At 45.1% G+C, this 14,430-nt stretch overlaps 1 protein-coding gene and 1 long non-coding RNA gene across 23 annotated transcripts in view; one reads left to right on the forward strand and one right to left on the reverse strand.

Moving 5' to 3' along the window:
- Positions 1-14,430, forward strand: part of DNM1 (dynamin 1) — a 67,558-nt gene that overhangs the window by 46,427 nt on the left and 6,701 nt on the right. For 11 of the 22 annotated variants that reach the window (XM_038165097.2, XM_038165104.2, XM_038165095.2 and 8 more), the window contains 6 exons: positions 7,236-7,345; positions 7,921-8,032; positions 9,202-9,213; positions 10,412-10,582; positions 10,748-10,989; positions 11,387-11,605. In XM_038165097.2, coding sequence (XP_038021025.1) covers positions 7,236-7,345; positions 7,921-8,032; positions 9,202-9,213; positions 10,412-10,582; positions 10,748-10,989; positions 11,387-11,605 — 866 coding nt within the window. Of the gene's footprint in view, positions 1-7,235; positions 7,346-7,920; positions 8,033-9,201; positions 9,214-10,411; positions 10,583-10,747; positions 10,990-11,386; positions 11,606-13,286; positions 13,445-14,430 lie in introns of all 22 variants that reach the window. The other 11 variants (XM_072025198.1, XM_072025197.1, XM_072025202.1 and 8 more) reach the window with 4 other exon arrangements.
- On the reverse strand, positions 803-1,895 carry LOC110353293 (uncharacterized). Its single transcript, XR_002403613.3, has 2 exons — positions 1,759-1,895; positions 803-1,457 (listed from the first exon to the last, which is right to left on the reverse strand). It is a non-coding gene; the product is annotated as an uncharacterized lncRNA (long non-coding RNA).

Here is a 14,430-nt window from a genome sequence, read left to right on the forward strand (position 1 = left end):
GTTTATGTGTGGGGATGCTTCATAACCCTGTGCATCATGTTGATTCCTGCTGCCTCAGTTGTGCTTGGGCTTTCTTTGCTTTCCCTTTTGCTTAAAGTACAGAGGTACTCTCCCTTGTCCTGGGGAAAATGTGACCTTACTGACAGCCATTAGATAGCTGCTTATTCTGTACCTGCCAGTGTCTTGTGTCCAATTCTAGCTTAAAAATAGATACATGGATCAATACTGAAGTTGTTCCCCTGCTACGCATGCATGCAGCCCCCACTTGCACCATCCCCCCTGCCACCAGCAGTCTGTCCTTAAGGCCCAGCTCAGCTGGCAGAAATCCTTTTGTCTCTGTGCTGATCCCCACAAGTCATCGCAAGCTTGTAAGGAGGTGGTGACTGACAATCCAGCTGCAGCCTGGTTTTTGTACCCAGTTTGTTCGAAGGCCATAGGAGCAGATCTGCTCTGAGGTGCTTCCTCTCCTGTTTTCAGGTGCTCTCAAACACGTTCCTTCTCTTTACATCATCTGTGGAACTCTTTCATTCATTATTTTCTTCTCAAGTGCATATTTTCTCCTGGGTAACACTATTCTTTTCTCTTACCCAGTCCTTACTTATGCTTTCACTCACTGTTTCTTTTCTTTCTTTTCCAGACAAACATCAAAGCAAACAACTTCCAGAACATCCAAACCTCCAACTCTCAATCCTTTTTCTTTTGTAAATGATCAACGTTCTTTAAGATGTAAAATCACCTTTCTCTGTTTGATCGTGCCTTCTCAGGTAGCAAAGTGCAAGGCAGTTGTAACTCCACCAGGCTCTTAGGTTTATCCCTGTATTTTATGGCAAAGCTTAGTACGTAAAACACAAGCCATCCTGAATGCAGCCACCCCTGGGACGAGTGCGTGAAGCTAAAAGAAGGGGGGTGAAGGGGAGAGAAGGAACAAGAAGGATGTGAGTAGGCTGGTGAAGAGGCAGGTAAAAGTGATCAAGCATGGCCTCAAAGGGTGTTATCCTCCCAGGCTGAGGGATGGACTTTGCATGCAGCTGTTCCCGCAGCCCACCACCCTCTCCAAGCATGTCCCTCTGCCGTGCAGGTGTTGCCGTCCCCGTGCAGCACTGGCAGTGTGTGGTGTATCCCAGCACAGCCTAACCAATGTGCAGACTACTGTACAATCTCGTAGTCCTGAACAGGTAGTCTGAACACTGGGCAGACGGAGTGGAGCCTCTGTGATCTGCTCTCCGGCTCTCAGCAGCTCATTAGTCCTTCCCCTCCCTGCCTTTGGGATGGGGCTCTGGGGGGCAGAGATGGGGTGAAAGAAGGTCCAAGTCCTGAGTGAAGAAGCGTCCTCTTCTGGCAGCTGAGAAGAGATGTTGCTCCTGCGTGTTTCCAATTCAGAGCAAGCTTCCAAGCCCCTTCTTGCAGTGCCGGTGTCAGAAGGCTGGTACCTGGTTTCCACCTGGGGTTTGCTGCACCTTTGTTAGAAAGAGGAGGGGGAAAAAAAAAAATCAATTACAGAAGTTCATGGAGGAAATGTGAAGTTTTGGCTGCCACGTAGGTGCGCAGAATTTGTTGCTTCATTCAACCCCTCTTCTCCCCCTGATAGATCTGGCACAAGAGTTAGTGGAGCTGGCTGGGAGGGCACCCAGGCCCCATGCACCATCTCCTCCTGCCCAGCCCTGTCCTGTAGATCAACCCCTTTGCCTGGAGTCCGGAGTAAAGCTCAAGCAAGATCAGCCTTTGCTTCCAAGCCCTCAATAGGGTCCTTTGACCCACCTTGGCCAGTTGCCTTTTGCAGCTCGCCTCCAGCTACTGCAGCAGCAATCCATAGCCCGTCTTTCTCCCCCCACCACGTCTGGCATTGCCGAGCCTCCCTCCCTCTTGTAGTTTTCGCTCCCTCCCTTCTTGCTTCCCTTCTGTCCTTCTGCCTCAATTGACGTGGCAGTGGAAAGCTAACTAGACTCGAGGGAGGAGCTTGCTGGCTGCTGGGAAGGCCGGAGGTTGGCAGGAAGTGAGCCGGCTGGCGGATAGGGTTGCGCGGGGGAAAGGAAGGTTCCCTACCTCGCATGGAAACTTGAGGAATGCCGCCGCTTTCTGTGCCGCTTGGCTCCCATCTAACGATTCCAGATGTTCCCCAGCCTGTGCGGTTTGCTCCCTCTCTCCCTGGTGCTGCAGGGATAAAGAGGGCTTTATGCGTGCCGCACGTCTCCCTTCCAGGGTTGCCTTTTCCTCCGTGCACGCTGGTGGACAGTTGAGATTTCTAGCCACAAATCTGGACGCCCACAGCTCCTACCTGGCCCTAACCTTGTGATGGGGAAGGACAGCCAAGGCTCCTTTTCCTGGAGGGGCACAACATTACGTGCGTTGTGCTTTGCTGATCAAACCAAATCAAATACTTGAGGAGGGTTCATCTCTGCCCTGGCACAGAAGCAGGTACAGGAGGAAGTGTGTTGTCCTTTGCAGAGGCTGGCAGGCACTACTGTGACCTCAGAGGTCACGAAGGTGCAGGTTTGAGGCTTTGAAGCCTCTCTGGTTCTTAAGCTACTTGGTTTCTGCATGTATTTTCTCGTCCACCCTCTGATGGCTTCCTGGGGCTGCAGGCAGCTGGTTGTGGCCGCCATGCACTGAACTGCACGTTTTGGTCTGCACATCACTTCAGCTGATGTCTCATCCTGTACTTTATGAGCAGGTGAGGAACACAAGTGCAGCTGATTACCAATGCTGTGCTCACTAAGCCAGCAGTAACAGTTGTGATTAATCACATGAGTCCAGGCATAATGTCTACAGAGCTTTCGAACCAAATCAGCTTAAAATCTTAGGGTGTGTTGTTTAACTTAAACCCACGTTGCTTTCCTATGTAAACAAGCCATTACAGCTGCTTTGCAGCTTGGATTAGTGATCAGTGTCCAGGAAATACGTCCTGAGGGTAAAAGTGATACAGGTGGGCTGAGTTTTGGAAAGATGACCTTGTGTGTTATGGGTGACTGGGGCTTACTGAAAGAAGTGCAGCTCAGGAATTCAGTGTGTATCTTTCTTAGCAAAAAATAAATAAAAAAAAAAATTCCTTGTGCATCTTTCTTGTAAAAACAAGAAATTGATGAGTGCTTGATAGCACCTCACTTGGAGGTGTTCAACTTAAAACGTTCAGCGAACTTGTTTTCACATAATGCAGTCTGTTCTCTAGACACTTTTCCTAGCAATTGCGTAGTGGGCATGTATCCACGCAGTGTGTTTGTTCTTAATTATGATGTTAATGTTTTTTCCATTTGAATATTATTACAGGGGATCCCAAAATGCCGTAAAGAATTTGACTGAAATTCCAGTCATCTCTGGGGCAGGTTTGTTTACTTGTGGAACTTTACATCTTACAATAAGGAAGGGAGATTAAGAGGTTTGACTAAGATGAATTGTTTCTAATTTCACATAGCCAGCAATTAAAACGGTGACAGTGCTTCTCCCATATCTGTAGACCCTTGCCTCTGTGCAAGAGGTGGTGTCTGTCATAGCAGCTACAGGGAAATCTTTAATTAGTTCTTGGTCTCTGAATGCAATGAGACCTAATAATTCTGCCAATTACTTTCTCGTACTGCGAGTGCCAATTTCCAACCTTAGAGGAGCCCACACATGCATCTGTCAGCTTCAGTTCACATGTATCCAAGAGCAGGAAAATGTAACTTGCTATTGAGACTGTCCGATTGAATGGAGGAAATGCTTTGAGTCAGGCTGGCTTGCTGCCTGCTGAGTCTTGTGAGTTTCTTCTCTGTTATTATATACAAGATGGCAACAGCTATTCAGATGATAGTACAAACAGCTTCCATCTCTGGCCAGAGCCAATATCTTGGAGTCAGTCACAATAAGATGTGCAAGATCATCAGGTTGCAACTGCAGCATTCCCCTCTCCCTTTCCCCCCTGCCGTGCTTCACACTCCACAACTACAAATGGCTAATGGACCCTGGTCTCCTTCCTGGCCATGTGAATTTTCTTTCTGTGCTGGTAGATGTGAAGTACAGAGCCATATGGCTGTCTCTGCACTACGCTGGGGGTGGGGAGCAATCCTCTGGCACGTATCCTGCCTGAGTGAGTAGCTTGCAGTCATCTTCCTGCAGTTCTCCATGCAAGCGGTGTGACTTGGTTAGGCACGGCAGCACCAAGCAGGGGTAGCCTGCCCCGTGTCTGCGACATTCCCTAGCCAACACTGAGCATCCCTGTTCTGCTTCCTACAGCTAGTCTGAGTGCTTCTACAACTTTGCTACCTCTCCTTGGCCTTACGGATTAATGTGCAGCCCGTATGCACATCTTACAGAACCTATATTATGCTGCTGAGAGTTTTGTCTTCCCTTTTTCCTCCTATAGGTGAGGGGAGATAAGAGAACTGTAAGCCTCTTGAGATCAGACAAGCTTTCAATATAGTATTTCACAAACTCTTTCCCTTTTCAATGTGTGTTGGCTCTTTCTCTCCCCCTCTAAGTCTGGAAAGCTAGAAAGAGAAGCCCTTTCCCCCCCTTGGCCAGGATGCTATTCAGCCACAGCACATACTGCCGGATTGCTAACATATGGGCAGAAGGCTCAGCCAAAGTTCTGAGAGGCTCAGCCCTTGGCAGCTTGTTCCTCATTTTCCTGTCTCTACATTCAGGAAATGAAGTCAGAGTGTTGATATAAAACAGGCTGGACTGAAAACTGAGAAGCTGGAAAGACTTGGGGGGGTGGACGGGACTTAAAGGGGGGAGGTGTGGGGAGATGGAGAGCAGCAGGGGCTCGTTACGCTGTGTGCAATATATGTGGGCTGGGGGTTGTTGCCTTGCAGCGGCGCCCTCCAATTTGATTGCTTTTTTTCTACCTTGGAGCCAGAGGACTAAAGTTTCATGCTGGCAGGCGGTTAGATGGGTCTTTGGTGTATGGAAAGATCAGCACGTAGAGACAGTGTTGTCTTGATCGTGTAGCAGCATTTATACGAGAGCTCAGAAGGAGTGAAAGTTGAAACTCTGGCAAAGAGCATGCATTTCTATATCAGGACGTGGGATTCCCTTACTATTTGATTATTTCTTATCCCTGAAGAATGACTTCATTCCATAGAAATTTAGCAATAATGTGGTTCTAATGCTACAGAATGATTTTTCCCAGACAGCGTTCTTGTCTGTTATTTTTTGACTAGCTCAGACTCCGGTTGATGTAGGGAGTTCCAGTGAAGTGAGGCTGCAATGGGATGGGCTCGTCTTGCCTAGGGAGTCAGCAGTGAGTGTACTTCGCTTCTGGGTCACTAGTTCAACCTAACCTAGCATAATAATAACTGAAAGCAGTAGAAAGCTGGAAGCTGTTTGGCTTATAGAGCCCAACGTGGTCTCTGTGGTTCTGAGACCAGCACCTGGATGACAGATGTCTCCTCACAAAAGTGCTTGCCTCCCTCCCGTTAACACTGTTAATATTCAAAAATCCAGGGAAACGCCTGGAATAGTTTTCCTCCTTTGAAGCCCAATATCTTTTGTGGGAGGGAGTAGAGAGTTTAGCAGCTCTCCAAGTGATCCCTGTTTTAGATGTCACTTATTCCTAGGATATTCTTGGTGCATAAAACTAGTAATTGGCTGGTATAGTTTAATCTTCGGGGCTCGCCTGAACTGTGTCACGTCTGGTATTCTTAACAAAATTGATTTAGCTGAAACTTAGGAGGGCATTAGGTTGGTCTTGCTCTCCTGTGTGTGTTTGAGCTCAGCAGCTTTGTCACCGTTATCTGCTGCTCTGCCCTGCCCTTGTCTTCTAGCTGGATCTTTAGGGTCTCTGCTCACTGACAATCTTGCTTTTCATTCTCATTTCCCACAAGAGCAATCTCACTTTCTCGTTTCCAATCAAGAAAGGTCTACCGACCCTAGATGCTCACAAGGGAACAGCCACATATGCGTGCTTACACAGACAAGTATGCTCTGTTTCTTTGAGTCTTGCCTTGTGTTCTGCCTTTTGGAGACCAGTGTGATGGCTCCCCCTCTTGTTATTTTGGTGTATAGTATCTAGCTGGAACAGGATGCTCAAAATGAGGACTCTAAACCAAACTCCCTATGTTAATTTGCTGTCGATTCAGATTTGAAACTAAGCAGGGAGAATAATTTCTGACTTTGCTTCTGAATGTATCAAAATTAAGATCAAGTTTCTTTCTTTAAAAGATGATACCTAGGACTGAAAGTGTTGCGTTTGTCTTTTGGATGCCTTGTTCTATTCCTAGCTGGAGGTACCTGGTAGGAACTGGTACAGGAAGCTTATAGACCGTGTTACTCTGAAAAATGGGTCCCTTTAAAATTCCAGGTGACCAGTCTGACAGCTTTAGGCTGTGGCTTTTAAGTCACCAGGCAGTAAAGTTCCCATATTACTTAAGCTTCTAACTATTCAGTGCATGAGATTTCTGTTAATAAGGGCAATTATTTGTCTTTCTCAACACAGGAGGCCTTCAGGTAGCCTTACAGTACCCTTTATTGTAGTCAGACTTACTCTTTGCTCTTTTGATGTGTATTTATTATTGCTTAAATAATACTGTACTGGGTACTGTGAGCCCTTTTAAAGTGTAGGACAGTGACAGGATGAAATATGTCACTTTCTCTAAAGAGATGAGTTTAAGTTGATATAGTCCCTAATGTGTGTTGAAACAGCTTCTCTATCACATGCCTGGCTTTTCTTGAACACTGATCAGATTTTTATTTAAAAATAAAATTAAAAAAAGAAAAACACTGAGATGACAACAGTGGGCTGTGAGGGCTGCATATGACTGACTGGATGTGGCAAGAGAGCTCATACTGAGCCCTTCTTGCCCAACAATTGTGGTGTAAAACAGAGCAAGCAGTAACCTCCCTGTGAGTCTTTGGGATGGGGCCAGCATGTCCCCAGTGCTGATGGTCCCTGAGGAGATGCTGCAGCAAGGTATGGGAGGTCTGTTTGTGAGGGACATAGGGAAACGATGCTCAAAGACACTACTCTTGGTGCAGTGTCATGCATTGAGGAGCTCTTTGGCTGGCTTTTCAGTGTTGGTAAGTGAGGCTGAGGGAGCTCTGGTCAGGGTGAGGCTTTTTTGTGTGGTGGATGCGTGCAGTTCTGTGTGAATGACCGAAGGGTAACAGGAAAACTTGTCTGCTGTACCCAGCCTGGGTTGGGAGTGCTTCCCAGTGCCTCCCTGGTGGTGTGCAGCCTGTGTTGCTGACAGCCTCCTCTCTGCTGACTGAACAGAGGCTTCACCTGGAGCAGCGAGTGACTTGTTACTGATCCCCTTTTTCAGGAGAAGGAGAAGAAGTACATGTTGCCAGTGGATAACCTGAAACTGCGAGATGTTGAGAAGGGATTCATGTCCAGCAAGCACATCTTTGCTCTCTTCAACACTGAACAGAGGTAAGCTCACACCTCAACACCAAACAATTGATACGCACATCTTCCTTTGGTGGCTGTCCTTTAAAACTAATTGTTGAGGAGATAGGTGACTTTTAAAGAGAAGTATAGCTTCATTTCTTCTGGTCTTAGAACTGTTTGCCAATTCATTCACCAGTTTGTGGTCTGCAGTGTGAGCTTCAGCTATTTATTGTGGCTGCGTGGCCACGGTTGCCATATTTATTATCAAACATTACTGTTCTTAGTGAGCAAATAAGGAAATCCATAACAGACAAAGGGAAACGGGTTGATTGAAGTCCAATAGTGAGCAAAATTGAAAAGGGAGTATCTTTTAGTCCCTGTTGAAACTGGGGCTTTTTAGGGTAAGGCCAGAGGTTTGAGGGAGTAACTGATGTGGGGGCAGCCTTGTTAATGAAAAACTTATTTACTGGTCCCTCCACAAGGACATCAGAAGGACGTTAGCAAGTAATCTGCCTGAAAATGATGGGAAGATACCCTAGCCATTTGACACTTTTTTCAAATATGGGCAACAGCCTCTTTTGCAGTGGATAAGAGTAAAATGTTTGTCTTCCTCTCAGAAATGTTTACAAGGATTACCGGCAGCTGGAGCTGGCCTGTGAGACCCAGGAGGAAGTGGATAGCTGGAAGGCTTCCTTCCTTCGTGCAGGGGTCTACCCAGAACGTGTTGGGGTAAGTTAAAGCAATAATAATGGAATGGGAAGGAACACAGTATGTATCTTAAGGATAGCTGCATACTCGTATGTTAAAAATAAGTCTATGAAGGTTGTGTCTTTTTCCTGACGTGGGGATATTTTAGAACAAAGCTAAATTTTTGATATGTGCTGATGCTTCCTTTAAGGAAGCTTGGGATGTAGTAACTGGCAACCTCAGATGGGAGGCAAAGTAGTCAAAGACTGCCTTGATGAGCTCTCCTGTTCTGCAGGCACTAAGTCCCTAGTACAAGGATGCTTAACTACCTGGCTACTAAGTGGTATGTGTCTGTTGAGCAAAGGTACCATTGCTTCTTGGTACCATTTGTTGCATGGCGTTGTTAGGAGCTTCACAACTTTTTTTATAGTTTGCCCATTCCTTGCCTTTCCCAACTAGGAAGGGATTTTCTTTTTTCCTTCTCTTCACATAGCCTTGTTCTGCAGCACTTGCAGTCAGCATTCTGCTCTCCTTTAAAAGAGATCTGTGGTACGAGTTCCTGTTCGAAGCTTTCCTGTTTCTCAGTGTGAGAAGCTGCTGCTATAAATACTTTTCCCATTAGAAAAGTGATAATTGCTTATCTGTTTGTATTTGTTGCTTCCAATAGACTTCTTGCATGCATCCTTCCTGTTACAGTTGAAGATTATATTTCTGCCTTAATGCATTTCCTGACAAACTGATGTGATATTTTATAAATAAATAAAATTAGGGACTCTGGGCCTTATCAGTGATGTGACTTCAAATCGACTTCGGACCAGATTGGGCCTCTTAAACATACACTCATAAAGGATGTGTGCCACCTATTGGTGAGCAAATGGAGTGGCTTCACGTAGGAATACTGATCTCTATTTTGACAGTCTCAAAACATTATGTAAAGAATAAAAAGTAACGATAGTAGGTAAGTATAAATTGCACTGTACTGCTGATAACGCAATTTCCTTTGCAGAGCTGATTTTCATTTTAACTAAGCAATTCACTTGTTCTCCTTCCAGAGTAACTTAAGTGTTTATACATTTTTAGTGGGATTGGTTTTGTCTGCTCAGTGCTAAATTAAGATTTTCTTTAAGTTCTAAGATCAGCTAAAAATCTTTTTTCATTTTTGTCCTTTTTTATTTTATTTTTTTTCATGTGTGCTCAAACTGGCCTGTCAGGACAAGGACAAAGTAAGTGACCCTCTCTGTGTTGTCCCCTGGGGCTCTCACTGGATAGTTCTTTTTTTCCTTTTGTCACAATTTCCCAAGAGGCATTTTTCTTCTCTTTGTACTTCATGTTGGATCCCGCTGTTTGTTTGTTCTTGGTTTGAGTTTTCATTTTTTTCTTTTTATTTCTTTTTGTATGATTTCTGAATCTTGGTGAAAATCTTTTTTTGACCATCTTTTTGAGTCATCTTGTTCGACTTCCACTTCCTTTACCTCATGTTTCTTACTAAGGTTTTCCATTTATTCATTATGTAAGATCTTCCTCAGAAAAGCTCAGATGCTCAAAGGAATTTTCCCTTTCTCATATATTTTGTTCCCTGAAGCAGAAGCTGATAAGCAATTTCCTACACTGCTGCAAATCAGTCAGCCTGGAATGGTTTGAGAGATTTTTTTCCTTTTAAAAATCAAGTTTTTAAATAAGCATTGAAAAAGGCAGCAAAGGCTTTCATGGTCTGTTACTTTGAAATTGATCTCAAATGAATGAGTTCTGGCAATTGCCTACTGTCAAACAGCATGCTCTGGGTTTTACTTTACAGAAATCTAAACAATGAATTTCAGGAAGACAGATTCTTCTGCTTTGTGTGGAAGAAAAGATGCTCAGAACCATGATGTAGAATTTGCAGTTAGTGATCTGGAAGGTTTTCTAGGTTATTCCACCTCCTACTTGCAGTCTGAGCAGTTACTTTACCTCTCCAGATAAGTTTCCTCATTGTATAATGAGGGTAAGGATGATGTATGTTGGAGAGCCTGTAAGGCTTAATTTATGGTAAGTGATTCTTAGGTCTGAACTGAATCTGAGCATGGAAAGCTGAGCTCAAATGAAAAACCTTCCATGAAGCTGTAAACACTAAAAGTAAAAATATAGCTTTGAGTATGCACTAGAGTCATAGCCTGTGAATGTTAGCCAGGAGTCCCTGTTGCCTTTTACCTTTTGCGTAGTGACTTTGCACTAAAAGAGCAGCTTTACTGTTAAAATTCCTCAGCTCTGAGCTGGAGAAGTATATACACGCTGAACTGCGTACTGATAATCACAGCTCAAAATGCAAGTGTAAGTTTTATTGCATGCTCTTCCTTTGTTTCCCTCTGTCCTCACTGAACCGTCATGAAAAACTAATTTTGTATTGCATTTGAAGAACTGCCCTGTTTCTGCCTCTCTCTGCAGGCCAGCGAAGCGGAGGAGAATGGATCAGACAGTTTCATGCACTCCATGGACCCTCAGCTGGAGAGACAAGTGGAAACAATCAGGAATCTGGTGGATTCCTACATGGCAATTGTCAACAAAACCATCAGAGACCTCATGCCGAAGACAATCATGCACCTCATGATAAACAATGTACTTATCCCACTGGTTGATAGAGGTGGAGAGCCATAGGGAAGGGGAAAAGTGGGGAGGGTATGAAAAACTGAAGGCAGCTTGAAAGGAGGTTGAGGTGGGGGGCAGAATGGAGTGGTCTGGGACACAGTGGCAACTGATTTCCTCTGTTCTGTTCCTCTGCAGACCAAGGACTTCATCCACTCAGAGCTGCTGGCGAACCTGTATTCCTGTGGTGACCAGAATACGCTGATGGAGGAATCAGCAGAGCAGGCCCAGCGACGTGATGAAATGCTGCGCATGTACCATGCCCTGAAAGAGGCCCTCAACATCATCGGGGACATCAACACCAGCACTATCAGCACCCCAATGCCCCCACCGGTGGACGACTCTTGGCTGCAGGTGCAGAGCGTACCATCTGGACGCAGGTACCAGAGGCTCAGGGGGAGAGCCCCACAGACCTGCCTGATGCCTCTTTAGTGGCTAGCTGGGGCCTCCTACTGAGACAGGGAGTCCTTCTCTTCTCTTCTCCCTGTGGATGAAGAGTTCTGGGTGTTTGTGTTGGGAAGCTTCTATGCCTTGAAAGCTATGTAGGGCTGCTCTATCTTTATGGAAGATGTGGAAGCTGCTAAACCTATAGGTTAGGTGGGGCCTGAAGCAGCTTTGAAGGTAACTGAAACCTGGCACAGCTCTTGAGAGCCAAGGGTAGTGCTTAAAGTGAAACAAAACTGAAGAAGGACCACTGAAGGCAGCATATGGGGACCTGGTGGTAAAACAGGAGGAGTTCCAGGCCTGTTGTTGCAGTTGAATTTCTCTGTTTGTCAGGTCTCCTACGTCCAGCCCCACGCCGCAAAGGAGAGCTCCCGCTGTGCCACCAGCCAGACCTGGGTCTCGAGGCCCAGCTCCTGGGCCACCTCCTGCTGGTGGGTCAACACTGGGTGGTGCACCCCCTGTGCCCTCCAGGCCAGGTGCCTCTCCTGATCCCTTTGGACCCCCTCCTCAGGTTCCTTCTCGACCTAATCGTGCTCCTCCTGGTGTTCCCAGGTAAGTCCTGAAATACATCTTTGAGGCAAGTGGGATGTGCGCAGCATTTGGGTTGCAGTTTTGACAGTACTTTGTCTGCCCAGGCCATAGAAGACAAGTGGAGTTCTTGGTTTGTGTACAGTCCTCAGCTATTTGAACTTGGTCCATAAGCAGGAGCATCTTTGTCCACTCAGATATTATACAAATGATGCAATGCCATCGTAGCTCTTCGGAGTAGAGGGGCAGCCTCTTCTGCACCAACCTCCTTGCAGTGGTTGGGGGAAAAGGACCCGGTACCTGAGAGCTTTACTAAAACAAACATACCAATAATTCTGCTTGTAAGTAGGAGATGGTCACCAGAAAATCATGGGACTAGAATGATAGTGTATGTTTCAAGACAATTCTCCTCTGTGTGGGGTTCCCCAAAGCCTGAAGTTGCCCCTCTTTTCCTGGCACAGAGGCTTTTCAAGGCAACGTAGAGAGATCTTCATTTGGGATATTTAGGTGCTTTTTTGCTGTGAGACTATAGTCATGTCACTAGAATGGAAGTTAATTTTTTGTAGACAGTTGTCTGCAGAAGCAACAAAACTTGAATGTTTCCAGACTAAAGGGCTCAGAAGACACAGCTTTGCTTTCCCATTAGGAAACTTAATTCCTCTGCTGTTCAGTCACTTCATACACATTTCAACATAAGTGGTTATCCCCCATGCAGCCATGCACATCTTCCCGAAGAGGAGTTAGGAAGCAATCTAGAACCAAGAATGTGTTGGTACTTGGTCTCCCTGTGAGAAAGTGGAGGCAATTGCAGAATATAGAATGAGTATAACCAGAACCCCCACCCAGCGATACATGTCTGTAAGAACATTTCCCTCTTGGAAAGTGCATCCTCTTCAGTGAGTGCTGGTGCTACATGTCTGAAGCTTTGCCATGTTCTTTGAAAACACCCAACCTGTCAATAGGTGGTGATGGTATATACCCTTGTGGTAGCACCCCACAAACTGCCTGTTTGGAGAAGTGTTCTCTGTCAGGTTGTATCCAGCCCAGAAGCTGGTGAATCCAAAGAGATGATAAATCAGTTACTGACTCTGGTGTGTGCAAATGGTTTTACTTTCTTGGTGCCTCTGCCCCAGTTCTCCCTACATACCTTGATGCAGCTCCCACAGTAACCTGTCCACACATGCCTCAGTATTGCCATAGGTAGCACCTATGGATGTCAGCATGCTTTTGCTGTGTATTTTTTGGCTCTTGCTTCTTGTGACCCTGCTTTTCCATATAGTGTTATTTTGTGGTTTTGTTCTTAGTATACTTCTTAAACTTTGTTCTGTCTCCATCTTCTGTCACGGTTTCATTTCTTCACTCATGAAAAATATTCTATATACCTGATTGTCATGATAGGATCCCCCAAATGACTGAAATTAATTGGCTTTTTTTTTTTTTTTTGGAAGAAATGATGTAGCCTACTTTACTGGCTTTTCTGCCATTTGCATGAAATAGAAAGGTTTAAGGAAAGGTAGGGAACTGCACTGGAGCAGCAGAAGAAAGTGCTTCATACTTAGCAATCCCTTGCTTTAGAAGGAGAGATAGTAGGTTGAATTGCATGCTACTGACTGCCCTGATCTGGAGTTGAGAAAGTAATTCCTGAAGTTGTGAAGTGAAGAAGTTCTCATGCTCTTTCTCTGATCCCCCTCTCTGATTCTTCCAGTCGTTCATAGACTCCTCCGGATCCTGATACCAGCTTGTCATTTGAGTTCACTGATGAATGGAGAATTTCCAATGACAAGGGACTCTTTCTCTTCTTCTCCTGTATATAGAATAAGAATGTTCCCTGCTAGCACTTGGACTCGGGTCCTTCTGCCATGGGTGAACGAATGCCATCTCCACTTTTGCTTTTTTAATACCCATCTTTTTCCCTTGCTAACTGGGCTACACTATTTTGTGTGTGTGGGAGAAACAAAGCCCTTGTAGATGGCATGAGTGGGCTGTGCTGTAGGAGTTGGTGCTATGTAGTGAACTGGAAGTGCATGGTGGTGGCTGGGTGTACTTAGTGTGCATGTGCACATTGATACCTGTGTAGAAGTTCAGCTGTATGTTTGTGCCTCCGGTTTGTGTGAGGATCTGATTTTATGGATGATGAACTTAAAGATAAATGTTGCTCCACTTTTCTCATAAACACAATTGCATAGACATGCGTTCACATACAAACACCACATGGTCCATTTTCTTACATGGGATGGTCTTCCTGCATATAATTAAGTACTCTTCAAACTGACTTTGCACCCTGCCTCTGTACTTAGCGTTTATTCAATCTACTACAGAAGTCCATATTACCACATGGAGCTCCTCCATTTAGGAGCTGAAAGCTGCAAATAATAGAAGGTCCTGTCTGTGTAATGAAGGACTGTATGTATTAGGACTGCATGCTCATTTGGGATATTTAGAAGGATTTGGTCTGAGAGAAAACTATCCCACCAGGCACTTAGTCTCAAGTTCAAACTTTGACAAAAGCTATAGGTGAAAGTTCAGGCAAGTTCAAAGGAGAAATAAGAAACTTAAATGAGAATGACTTAACCACTGGAAAAATCTGTTGAAGGCAGTAGTGAGTTCTCTGTTCTTTGGTATGTCTGACGAAAAAGATTCAAGTGATTGGATCACTGTAAACAACTTCACATTTTTATCACTTGAGTTACTCATTAGGTGAAAGGAGCTGATCTTATTATTGGTGACCTTTTAAATATCTTCACCTGTCTCCCTCTTCTGGGTAGTACTCAGTGCTCAGTATGACATGTTACCTCCCTCTTTCCTGAGCTGTCTGTTTTGACTCTAACACTTAATATGGTCAGAAAAAA

This window comes from Anas platyrhynchos, chromosome 18 (assembly GCF_047663525.1).
Source record: "Anas platyrhynchos isolate ZD024472 breed Pekin duck chromosome 18, IASCAAS_PekinDuck_T2T, whole genome shotgun sequence".
In the NCBI taxonomy this organism is placed as follows: domain Eukaryota; kingdom Metazoa; phylum Chordata; class Aves; order Anseriformes; family Anatidae; genus Anas; species Anas platyrhynchos.